Source organism: Mesoplodon mirus, assembly GCF_964341445.2.
Source record: "Mesoplodon mirus genome assembly, chromosome: 15".
Classification (NCBI taxonomy): domain Eukaryota; kingdom Metazoa; phylum Chordata; class Mammalia; order Artiodactyla; family Ziphiidae; genus Mesoplodon; species Mesoplodon mirus.
In genome coordinates this window covers 79,091,730-79,105,148 of record NC_138991.1, presented here as the reverse complement: position 1 = coordinate 79,105,148, position 13,419 = coordinate 79,091,730, and the positions used below count along the sequence as shown (strand labels likewise).

The window sequence follows — 13,419 nt, the reverse complement described above, 5'->3', positions numbered from 1 at the left end:
CTGGACAAAGGGATAATTCACATCCAGGGCAGGATGGAGTAGTAAGATTTCATCATGCTACTCAGAACTGTGCACAATTTTAGACTTATGAATTGTTTATTTCTGGAATTTTTCCATTTAATATTTTTGGACTGCAGTTGATGGCAGGTAACTGAAACCATGGAAAGTGAAAATGTAGATAAGGGGGAACTACTGTGTCTGGCATTAAAGAGAAAGAGCAACTGTTATCAGAAAAATTCACTTTGGTGCAATATCCCAGTGAATAACCTTATGGGAATTTATAAGTAGGTTATATTAATCAATCAATCAATTCTCATCAGTCTCTTCAATAGTCATTGATATCTTCTACTGAGAAAAAACAAACTTTCACCTCATTAAAGGGCAACTGTAGTTTAATAGAAAGCGTTGTAAGCTTATGGATACCTAATCTTACATCTTGTCTGGGCCACTTCTTTCCAGCTGTGTTACTTTGCAAGCATTTAACAGTTCTGTCTTGTTTTCCTCTGCAAAACAGTTATTATAATATCTTCTTCACTGGAAGTTCTACTTTACAGAGTGGCTAACCAACTTGAAGAATTCATAATTCCAAAAGTTAGTGCTGGAATGCAGTGAAAATTGTTTCAGGGAAAGAGTACGATGAATGATGAAGCGTTGAAAGACAAAGCTAAGAATTCACTGGGAGCATCATCATGACTCCTTATGGATTGTCTTTTAAGCTACCATTGGCAAAAAGAATCCTGGAAACCGTACATTTGAATGAGGGTGGCAATTAATTGCTATACCCTTCCTCGGTAAACTGCTGTCAAATTCATTCCCCAAAGCATAAATTTGATCATATTGCTGGGGTTTCCCCATTTTCTATCCTCAACACTAGTTTTGTTCCAGACTTTCTTGGTGATCTCATCCAGGGCCATACCCTCATGACATATCTATCTCTGGCCTTAGCCCCCTCTTCCACATTTGAAATAAAGGAGACCAAGAAAACCCACCAGGTAAAGAAGAATCTGAGGGGAAAAAATACAGCAGAATTCAATGGAAATAAAGTTATCATCCCCACAGTATTTTAGGAAACTATGAATTCTACAACATAGATTTTATAGGATGCTACTATGGATCATGGCTCTACATAAAGATAGACAGATGAGAGTTTCAATTGTTAAGCCACCACTTTCTAGGAATATGTCCTTGGGTAAGTCATTCTGTTGTTTTCATGTCCTCACATTTAGTAAAAGGATATTAAAACAATACATACCTAAGTGTTATGGTGAAAACTAAATAATAGATTGAATTGAATGCATTTAGCAAAGGGTCTGATGCATATTAGATGTCTAGCAAAAATAAGCTGTATTAACTATGTGTTAGCAGGACTTCAATAAATATGCATGTAAGTATAAGTAAATAATGTGTATTATTTACTGTTAATAACATGCAGGTAACACAATCATTAGTGCAAGATCCATACTCCTTTACAAGTCCTTTGGTATATGCAGTGTGTCTGAGCATGAATTTGTGTGTCTGTGTTTTTAAATCATTTTAAATTTATAAAGGGCAGCATTTCATATTGACTGCTGAAAAGGAACATCCCCTTATTTAGATTTCAATAAGCAAATTTACCAAAACTGCAATTTTAAAAGAGAGTAAATATGTCCTAGGTAAGAGGTCAACATGGAAAAGAAACACATGCACTTAAAAACTGGCTTCTACCAGTGAGAGGCCACCCACTGCCCTTGATTGTTTTCGAAGTCCATTAAAATCAGCAAAAGAAACAGATACTAAAAACTGTAAAGTTCTTTTATGTTTACTTTCTTCAAGTAAAAATGCTATCTTTGACATGTAGACTTTAAAGGGTTACATTACTAAGGATTAAACTGATCCATTAAAGGAACAGGATAGCCCTATGTTGATACTTATTTTAAAATTGTGAAATGATGAAAGCAATTTTTGTGTCCCATTTTAAACGATGAATCACAACAGAGTTAATGCAAGTTAATGTAAACAGCAATAAAATAATAAAACTGTAATTTGATAAAGCTACAGCCATCCACATTTCAATAAAAATGTATATAACACATATAACCAAAATGATAGATGTATCATTTTACTCCTAAAGCTTTATTTAAATGACTACTCTATCTACATTTCCATCTCAAAAAAATCACTTTAGAATATACTATTCTTTGCCTGAAAGAACTTTTTCTCCACTGATTACTAAGATGAGATGTCATACTGTTAGCTGAGAGCACTTATAATGAAAAGTTTTCATTGTAACTTGTCACCAGTTTGATGCCTTCTGTAAATCCCTCAGAGTGAGCCTTAACAATCCCTGATTCCTTTTTGACACCTTTGAAGAGAGCAGAGGGGTGGGATTACATAAAGCGCCTTTTTGTGTTTCTTCCTTCCTCTTACCTGCATTCCCAATTTATAATTACTATGAAAACAAGTTTCTCCTCTAGGAAAGAACTCCTAAGGATTTCAAAAGAGAACTCCTAAAGAAATGAAGTTCCAGGTATTCTAAAGCATATCAGATGGAAACTATGAAACTGGAATGAAATGTTATTTAAATTCACTTAGCAAAAATTACCACCGTTGAGACAAGAGCTACAATAAACCCAACTGCACAGGAACTACAAGTATGTGAAATAAACATTATACACGGGGCTCATAGCTTCTTGAGTTTAAAATCTGTCAGACTGTACTCCAGTGCATTCGCCTTGCTTTGTGCAGATTCCATCTACTTGCTCCGACTTCATTTACATTTGACAGATGGTCACATCACTCATGATATTTCCTGTTTAGCTCCATATTTAAAAATCAATTGCAGCAGAATGTAGACTAGCAATAGATTTTTCTCCAATAAATATCCACACCAGGGAACATCAAAAACCTTTCATCTCAGATGGAAACAAAACATTTGTGTTTATATTAACACAACTTTAGTTCACTTCCTTTCCTTGTGCCAATTATGGTTGGTGCGAATTATAAAATGTTAAAAGCCTTGATTTTCCACAATTTTCCACACAGTTGTTTCAAAAACAACTTTATTTTTTTCAATTCTAGTCAAGTGAAACAAAGCTCTAGACAAATAATTTCTAATGATACCAGTTCTTTTTGGTTCTCTGACAATCAAAAATTTATTTGCCAATGGCTTTCTTCTCTAATAAAACGTCCTGACCTAAAATCTCAGAATTTTATGAATTTGAATTCTAGAAGTACTAATTGGACTGTGTTCATCAGTGTTAAGTAATGTGAGAAATACAATGGACTTTTTTTAAATTTACCAAAGCATTTTGGCATTTTAAACCTTCTCTTAATGCAAGACTAGGCTTCCAAGAAGCATAAGCAAATGAGTACATAAATAAAGCATTTAAATCACCAAAGTTTAGGAAACAAATAGAAAATTATAAGAGATTTATATCTACATTTCCAAAGACTGGCAATATGTTAAATTATAAAACCATGGTAAAAGATTTAATAAAAATATCTCATTAGATTTCTCCTTTGAATACATACATAAGAAACGAGGAGCTAGAAGGCCATAATCAAATTATCACTTTAATAGATAAAAGTTGAACTTAATGAAAATTTGGGCTTTATTTCTAATAATAGCTTCATTTTTATCTCTTTAACAGTCACCTTAATTGAAGGATCTATCTCTGTAGCTGATTCATAAAAATTTTTAAGTGTTTAGAAAAGACAGTCACCACAGTTTCTCCAAATCATAATAATTTCCTAATAACAGGTTAAAATATTTGATGACCACAGTATTTAAATGTACTGTGACAATAAATCAGGAAAACTGATTTTTATAGCTAATTTCATGTCATTCTAGGGCTTTTAAAATGTAAAGTCTTTCCAGCCCTTTGGAATAAATGGCCAGCATCACCAGTTCTCTCACTTTACAGCCAAGCTTGTGAAGTTGAGCTCAAGTGCCTAAAACAAATTAATACCAAAGACAAAAGCCAAAATCCAAACAGTTCTACATTACGAATTATCATTTTGTTCACAAGTTCAGTGTGCAGAAATGAGCAAAATGCACAATTTTTGTTTGTTATTTTATTTTGTGTTTTAAACAAACCTCTATGGGGAGTTTGCTATTTACTTAACACTGTGCTGGTCATGGGGTTACAAAACAGGATAAACCAAGTCCCTCCTCAAGAAGACTTCAGTCTAAGGCAGCAAACATATAAATAGATTGCTTCCATACAATGAGGAAGTGTATGAAATATGTGCAGACTTCTGTGATGGTCTTTTTATTGGTACTTAACTTTGCTCTTAAGCATGCACTAATGAATTCTTAATACCAGATTTAGAGAAAATTTTGTGGGTTTCTCTCCCCTCACACACAATTTTTCCTATAAATGTGTGTGGTGGGCAGTGTGGTGTGTTTCCAGTATTTTCTGAGATAATTTTAGGTAGGAAACATAGGTACATTTTTTTTATTTTAGTAGTTATGCATTCATTTGAAAGATACTGTTTTTCTTTTACAATAGTTATACAAATTTTCCCTTTTAAATTTAGTTTCTTTAAAAAGCAAGGCAACAGGGCTTCTCTGGTGGCGCAGTGGTTGGGAGTCCGCCTGCCTATGCAGGGGGCGCGGGTTCGTGCCCCGGTCCGGGAAAATCCCGCGTGCCGTGGAGCGGCTGGGCCCGTGAGCCATGGCTACTGAGCCTGCACGTCCAGAGCCTGTGCTCCACAACGGGAGAGGCCACAAAGGTGAGAGGCCCGCGTACAGGAAAAAAAAAAAAAAAAAAAAAAAGCACTAAATAAATAATAATATAGGATTATTCAGTTATGGCAAAAATTCTGAAAGTGGTTCAAGAATGACTGAAGTTTGGGAAATCCTCAGGCTGCCTCCTGAAAAATACAGAATACTTGACAAATCTGTGGGTCACCCCTGCACAAGGAGCCTTTATAGGATCAATGCCATTGTATTATAGGTAGTGCCAAAACAAAGCACTACCCTTTTTATCACCAAAGTTTGATGTTAGAAAACTGATAACCATTGTCATGGAACGATATAGTTGAGACAAGTGTCTCTCTGTCTTTTTTTTCTCCCACCATGTGAGTGTGAATTAAACAACTGAATATGATACCAATATAGGCAGTAAGTGCTATCACAGCATGGAAGTAGGAGGGTTGAAGCTAGGCTTTTTTTCTTTTTCTGGTAGGCACTCTTGGCACTGGGTTTTAGTAAACATAACAGACAGAGAGTCTGTTTTTACTTTTTTAATTTTTATTTATTTATTTATTTATTTTTGGCTGAGTTGGGTCTTTGTTATTACGTGCGGGCTTTCTCTACTTGCGGCAAGCAGGAGCTACTCATCGTTGTGGTGCGCAGGCTTCTCATTGTGGTGGCTTCTCTTGTTGCAGAGCAAGGGCTCTAGGTGTGCGGGCTTCAGTAGTTGTGGCTTGCGGGCTCTAGAGCACAGGCTCAGTAGCTGTGGTACACAGGCTTAGCTGTTCTGCGGTATATGGGATCTTCCCGGACCAGGGCTTGAACCTGTGGTCCCTGCATTGGCGGGCAGATTCTTAACCACTGCACCACCAGGGAAGCCCCGAGAGTCTGTTTTTAGATGAAGGGAGAAGCACACCCATTCTTCATGCAACACATTTATATAGAAAACACCACCTGTACTACTATTCCTTACTACTACTACTATTTTCCTTCTTACAACGTACATTGCTGTGCTGTAAATGATAAATGTTAGTGAAAAATTCTGCCCAATACACTTGGCTTCATTCCACAAAGGCTTTTCTGCCAACAACTATTGTGATACTGTGATTTATTATAAGAAACATATATTTGGTTCTTCATCCCTATTTCTGGCACAGAGCTCCCCAAACCCTTGGAATTCCCTAAGTGTGGAGAGTGATAAAGGTGTCTTTGTTATGTTAATGGGATGACTTTGGAAAGCACCTAAGGATGGAGGCCAGTTGCCAAAAAAGCCAAACAGGTGATTAGAGAGTTAGAACTTTCAGTCCTTCAGTCCCAACCCTGACCTCCAAGGAGGGGTCAGGGAATAGAGGTTGAATCAATTGCCAATGGCTAATGATTTAATCATGCATGCCTATGTAATGAAACCTCCATAAAAACCCAAAAGGATGAGGTTCAGAGAACTTCCAGGTTGGTGAACAAATGAAAATTGAGGACAGTGCCCCACCTTGAGAGGGCATGGAAGCCCTTTCCCCATACCATGCCCTGTGCATCTTTTCCATCTGGTTGTTCCTGAGTTATATGATTTTATAATAAACCAGTAATCTAGAAAGTAAAATGTTTCTCTGAGTTCTGTGAGTCACTCTCACAAATTAGTTGAACCTGAGGAGGAGGTCCTGGGACCCTCTGATTTATAGCCAGTCAGTCAGAAGTACAGGTAGCAACTTGGGTTTTCAAATGGTGTCTGAAGTCCAAGGAGTAGGTTGTGGGAACCCCCGACTTTGAGCTAGTTGGGCGGAAGCACAGATAACAACAACCTGGCCTTGCAATTGGCATCTGAAGTGGGGGTTGGGGGGAGGGCAGTCCTGTGGAACTGAATCCTTAACTGTGGAATCTGATGCTATCTTATGGTAGACAGTGTCAGAACTGAATTGAATTGAATTGAATTCTCAGATGCCCTGCTGGTGTCTGAGAATTGCTTGGTTGTATGTGTGGGAAAGCCCCCTCCCACACATTGGAATTGGGTCCAGAAATCTTTTCAACTATTCTTTAATAACAATTGAAAAAACAATCATATTAAACACTGAACTTTATAAGAACTACTCCAACAGAGGATTTATCATACTTTCATTGGGATTTTTTTTTTCTTCATATATCTCAAAAATCAAAATCTAGGTCAACAATCATTCTTTTGAAACCTTTGGCATCAAATATGTTTCAGGATTCAGAATCTCTTCAGTTTTAAAAAGGAAATATAGTTTATGTACCAGATAGAAAATAACATCCCTGTGAGATCTCAGCCATTACCCTCTTATCAAACATATTAATATCTCTGTTGTAAAAGATAGGAGTAATCACATTAGGTAAGATTTTTAAAAAGACTAAATACCTCAAGCCAATCTAGCTCAGTCTTTGCTTCCAAAAAGTTCTGGTCAGGACATGTTTTGGTCTTAGATTATAGAACTGGAGATAAGAGAATATAGATTTATAGTAGTAGACATATAAATCAGGAGATGAACAAGCTTGTAAGAAATCGTTTTAAGGTGCTGTGTTAGGCACTGTATGAATACAATCTAAAAGAGAAAAGGCAGGCCAAAACATATCAACACTGAATGCCAGTAGCACAAAAGCATAATATAAAACTTACTACAAAGCTACAATAATCAAAAGTGTGGTACTGGCATAAGGATAGATATATAGACCAATGGAATAGAACTGAGGGTCCAGAGTTAAACCCAAACATCTATAGTTAATTGATTTTGGACAAGGGTGTCAAGACAATTCAACAAGGAATGAACAGTCTCTTCAAGGAATGGTGCTGGGACAACTGGAATTCCACATGAAAAAGAATGAAGTTGGACTCTCACTTCACACCATATATAAACATTAACTAAAAAATGTATCAACAACCTAAATATATGAGTGAGCTAAAACTATAAAACTCTTAGAAACAAACATAGGGTAAATCTTCCTGACCTCAGGTTTGGCAATAAATTCTTAAATATGACCCCAAAAGCACAAGCAAGAAATGAAAAAAATAGAGAAATTGAACATCATCATAATTAAGGAATAGGTCTTCCCTGGTGGCGCAGTGGTTGAGAGTCCGCCTGCCGATGCAGGGGACACCGGTTTGTGCCCCGGTCCAGGAAGATCCCACATGCTGCAGAGCGGCTGGGCCTGTGAGCCATGGCCGCTGAGCCTGCGTGTCCAGAGTCTGTGCTCTGCAATGGGAGAGGCCACAACAGTGAGAGGCCCACATACACCAAAAAAAAAAAAAAAAAAATTAAAGAATATTTGTGCATCAAAAGACATATTTAAGAGAATGAAAAGACAACCTACATAATGGGAAAAAATGCAAATCATAGGTCAGGTAAGTGTAAAATATTCATAATATATAAAGAACTCCACCCAACTAAAAAGTGAGCAAAGGACTTGAATAGACATTTCTCCAAAAAAGATATACAAATGTTCATAAGCACATGAAAGGATATTCAACATCATTAGTCATTAGGGAAATACAAATGAAAACCACATTGAGTTACTACTTCACAGTTATTAGGATGGCTAAAATTTAAAAAATGAAAACAACAATAACAACAAATGTTGGTGACGATGTGGAGAAACCAGAACACCCATACACTGCTGGTAAGAATATAAATGCTGCAGCCGCTATGAAAAACAATTTGGCAATTCCTCAAAAAGCTAAAAATAGAAGTAGCATGTAACCCAGCAATTCTACACCTAGGTATACATCCTTAAGGGCATTATACTAAGTTAAAGAAAAAGATAAATACTTTATGACCTCCCTTATATATGAAATCTAAAAAAATAATCTAATTGCGACAGAGAACAGATTGTTGGTTGTTAGAAGTGGTAGGGGGTAGATGAAGGTGGTCAAAAGGTACAAACTTTCATTTATAAGGTAAATATTTCTGGGGATATAATGTACAGCATACTGACTATAGTTAGCAACACTGTATTGTATATTTGAAAGTTGCTAAGAGAATAGATCTTAAAAGTTCTCATCACAAGAAAAAGAAAATTGTAACTATGTGAGGTGATGGACATTAACTAAACTTATTGTGGTAATCATTTCATGATATATACATATATTAAATAAGTATGTTTTGCACATTAAACTAATACAATGTTGTATGTAATTGATCTCGATGTAATTGGAAAAAAGGTTAAAAGGCTAATATTTGTAATATTTTACAATTTTAAAAAATTAATAATGAATACCTATTGAATTATACACCTAAATGGGTGAATTGTATGGTATGTGAATTAATCTCAATAAAGCTACTAAAAATTATATCAACTTTAAAAAATGCCTAAAATAAATGCCAACTGATAACACATAAGATGTGAACATCTGCAGCATGCTGTATGAATGAAGAGCACAGATTCTGAAGCCAATCTTCCTGGATTTGAATTGTGGTCATTGCTTCTTGGTCACAAAACCCTGGTAAGTTATTTAGTCTCTTGAGGACTTGGTTTCTTCTTTTCTAAAATAAGAGTGATAGTAACTTCTTCATAGAATGCTATGAGGATTAAAAGAGTTAATATTTCTAAAGTACTTAAATGAGTAGCTGACACATAGGAAGCATTAATGCTGGTCATTAGTAGTAGTAAAAGTGCTTGGAGAGAAGCACATCTGGAATTTTACACAGAGTGGATTTGGAGAGAGTCAACTTACTTCTAACCCACTGAAGAACAACTACCTGATTTATGAAAGACATGGGAGTTTCAAGAGCTTTTTTTTTTTTTTTTTGCGCGGTACGCAGGCCTCTCACCGTTGTGGCCTCTCCCGTTGCAGAGCACAGGCTCTGGACGCACAGGCCCAGCAGCCATGGTTCACGGGCCCAGCTGCTCCGCGGCATGTGGGATCTTCCCGGACCGGGGCACGAACCCGTGTCCCCTGCATCGGCAGGCGGACTCTCAACCACTGCACCACCAGGGAAGCCCTCAAGAGCTTCTTAAAAGACACTTGTATGTAAAATGGAGCAAACATGAAAAATGACAACTGTGGGGAAACCTTTTCATCTCTGAACACAGATGAACAGAAAAGAAGACACTGACCAAATTTGCCTAAAAAGAGAAGAAATGACATGCTGAGACAAAGGAGATAAAGTAGTTAAGGGAGAATTAATAAAAGCTCTGAATCAGAGAAAAAGGAGCTTAGTACTACCCTGCTAGGTGATTCTGATGGTGAATTAAATATCTAGGGCCTCACAAATCACCAAACAAACCACAACAAACCTCCTGCTCCTACACAAGAATGAGCTGGGATATTTAATTACTGCCAGATATGTACTTAACAAATACAACACTATTTTATTATCCACTGCTGCAGGTCAGAGCCTCCGGACACGGACTTTGAGATAAAGGTTAATCAGAGAGTGTGCTTGGGAGTAAAGGAAGGGAGAATAGGCAGAGAGAAATGTTGGGCTGTGAAACTGCAACAGAGGACTCAGCAATCCCATCGGAGCTCTGGAGCTGGGATGGCCCTTCAGTTATCCTGATCCAAGGCAAGGATTGCCTGTGTAATCCCTGCATTGACCTATCATTTTATGCCAGGTGTAAGTAGAGCAGGATGTGTAGTCTTAACTGAGGGCACTTGACACAGAGGGTCTGGGAGCCATCACAGCCTGGATTCCTTGCAGTCAGGAATGAGTGCCCCACCCTGGAGGGGATCTGTGCTGTGCAACTTAGCACTCACCACATCAGTGGGTCCTATGTTGTATCAACAGTTCCCAGAGAAGCGGTAGCAGCATGGCCAGGAAACCTGTTAGAAATGCAAATTCTCAGGCCCCTTGCCAGTGCTACTGAATAGGAAATTCTGGAGGTAGGGCCCAGCAATCTGTGTTTCAACAAGACCTCCAGGTCATTCTGATGTCTGCCAAGTTTGAGAACCACTGCTACATACACTATGTAAAACATGAAATGCACACGAAATTTTTTCACTGCACGAATAGTTGTCATAAAGCCTCCATTTTGTGAATGCATATCATGGACTGATATTTAATACTACTGGAATATAAGAAAATTCAATCACTTAAGAGTCCTGATTTTTGGGTCAGTCACAGAGCTGTTGGTTTATAGATTTGAAGATAATTACTAAGCTGTAGCAATATTTGATATGGCACTTAATATGTGACACAGATCAATGGAAAAGTGAGTTAATAAAAAACAATGAAGGAACTTCCCTGGTGGCACAGTGGTTAAGAATCCGCCTGCCAATGCAGGGGACACGGATTCGAGCCCTGGTCTGGGAAGATCCCACATGCCGCGGAGCAACAAAGCCCGTGTGCCACAACTACTGAGCCTGTGCTCTAGAGCCCACGAGCCACAACTACTGAAGCCCATGCGCCTAGAGCCCATGCTCCGCAACAACAGAAGCCACCACAATGAGAAGCCCGCACACCGCAACAAAGTGTCGCCCCCACTCGCTGCAACTAGAGAAAGCCCGTGTGCAACAACGAAGACCCAACGTAGCCAAAAATAAATAGTAAATAAATCTTAAAAATTTAAATAAATAAATAAAACAATGAAGCTACACTCATTGCAAAAAAAAAAAAGTCTATAAACATAAAAAAACATGCTAAGGGAAAAATAATGTACACTGAGTAAAACAATATGACAAGAGGTGGAGGACTCCAGCCAAACCCAACTTGGTTGACATTTGACTCTCTTCTTGGGTTTCGAAGAAGATCCTTAGGTGAAAATAATAGGATGAGCTCAGAAAGGAGGGAGGGAATGGCCTTAAGGCAATTTATCTTTTCTAAAGAAGTGCTCTTTGTAGCCAAGAGGGATGCATGGAGTTGAAAAAGGCCAAGGAAAATCTCCAAGTCTGCATTAACTCTGTGTGATAGACAGCAATGAGACAAATTCCAAACAGTGACAGGAAAGGTGGTGAAAATATTCTTCTTCATGGATATCATCACTCCAAGTATTCAATGAGACACAGGAGCCATGGTGTGGTCTGCAACTCATTAGAGCATTCCAGGAAATCTTCTGAGAAAATGATAAATGAAATACTGAATGCCCCACACAAATAGTTTCAAATTTTGATGGTGTTTTCCTCGAGCCTGGTACAAGCAGCCTTAGCAATCTGAATAAATGCTAATCTTACATTACTACATTGGTCTCCACTTTTCAAAGCCTTTTTACATACAGCTGTGATTTGATGCTTGGAAGTACTCTTTGACATTGGCCAGTGTTGTTGTATCTGCATTCTTTATGTAAAGAAATGGGCCTGAAATGGCTAAGTGACTTGCTCAGGGTCCCATAGCAAGCTAATTGGAGAGAGGGATATTTATTCTTCTCACTTACTATTATCCTTTAGTGCAGTCTCCTATGTACCAGGGACTAGGCTAGAAGTTATGCCAATATTTTATAAAATCTTCACAAAGCCCTAGGAAACAGACACAGAGAGGTTAGGTAATTTGCCCAACATCACACAGCTATTAAATAGCAGAGCCAGAGCCCAGGGAAGTTTGACTCCAAAGCATGCATTCCTTCAACTATACTATTTCCACTGGTCTTGGGCGGGCCTGAGCATTATGCTCAGGTGATTTTAATGTGCACGAGGATGGGTAACTGCTGCTAAGCTACTACAGTAGCAAAACATGTACAGTTTTGGCCAGGACACTAGCAAAAGTATAAATGCATAACTGACAAAATTAAAATAAATAAAAAGGCATGGGAAGTGAAGAAGAAATGAGTTACTTTAAGAAAGAAGAGTAAATAAAATGTAGTACCCACAATTCCACATGTTTTTGATAAATAAATATTAAGATACGAAGTACTAGTTGATTTACCCATCTTAAAAACGTTGAGTAGCAGGAGCAAGAAACCTAAACGCAAGGCACACATCAACTTGTATAGGAAAAGAATGGTATTTCAAATTCTGAAAGTCAGAACTCAATCTGACATTGTATTTGACGTCAGTAGTTTTGTACATTTAGAATAAATCATTTTTCTTGCATTTCAGGATGCTTCCCATGTGCATAAATAAACAGCTTTATATAAAACCAGTGTTTCAGTGGTGTGACTTCTTGGAAAGGTAGTTAAATATTGATCTGCCATTCTCCTGGCATAATGACCAAACAGAATAGTCCATCAATTTGTTGAACCAGTGTCCCTAAGTGCTGCCAAACGGGTCAGCAGTTAATGTCTTTGCTGAGTAGTTGGTTTCCATGATATCTACCAAAAAAAACCGATTTTCATGAATTGAAAGCAAAGCAGGAGACAATGCATTCATTCACAAGAAAGCTAGCTTGTCATTTGAAACTACAAGCAACTGAACTACCAGCTCTTCTCAGACACCAAGACTTATTTCCTCCTCCCAGCTGTCAATCTCCGTTTCACCAAGAAAAGCCCCAACCCCCCTCTACTTTGCTATTAAATTCCATATTAACACCTCCCAGCTGCCAAACCTCCTAGCCCTCTCCTTTGTCTACCTTTATAGTATGTGATCAAGAGCAAATGCTCCAGTAAGCTTAAAATCTTTCAGCTGCACAAAATACACATGGGAAACAAAACCTTATGAAACAGGACATCCTTTAATGTTTAATTTAACTTAAGCCTGTTGGTTAAACATATTTCTGTCTACCGGCTGCAAAATTCCATGTTGTTAGAAGTTAAAAAAAAGTATTCTATAGTATAATTCACATCTGTAAGTCACAATCTGGTGATTTTTTTAATTCAGTTAAATATATTTTAATAATAATTTTAATCTCATCTCACTTAATATTTTGCTT

At 37.6% G+C, this 13,419-nt stretch overlaps 1 protein-coding gene across 5 annotated transcripts in view; it reads right to left on the bottom strand.

Annotated features, from left to right (window-relative positions):
• MACROD2 (mono-ADP ribosylhydrolase 2) overlaps positions 1–13,419 on the bottom strand; it is a 1,980,208-nt gene that overhangs the window by 1,652,174 nt on the left and 314,615 nt on the right. The window contains exon 4 of one of the 5 annotated variants that reach the window (XM_082645910.1): positions 12,793–12,862. The exons of the other annotated variants lie outside the window; for them this stretch is intronic. Within the exon in view, the coding sequence (XP_082502036.1) occupies positions 12,801–12,862 (62 nt within the window). The 3' untranslated portion in view covers positions 12,793–12,800. Of the gene's footprint in view, positions 1–12,792; positions 12,863–13,419 lie in introns of those variants that run through there. 5 annotated transcript variants of the gene reach the window in all.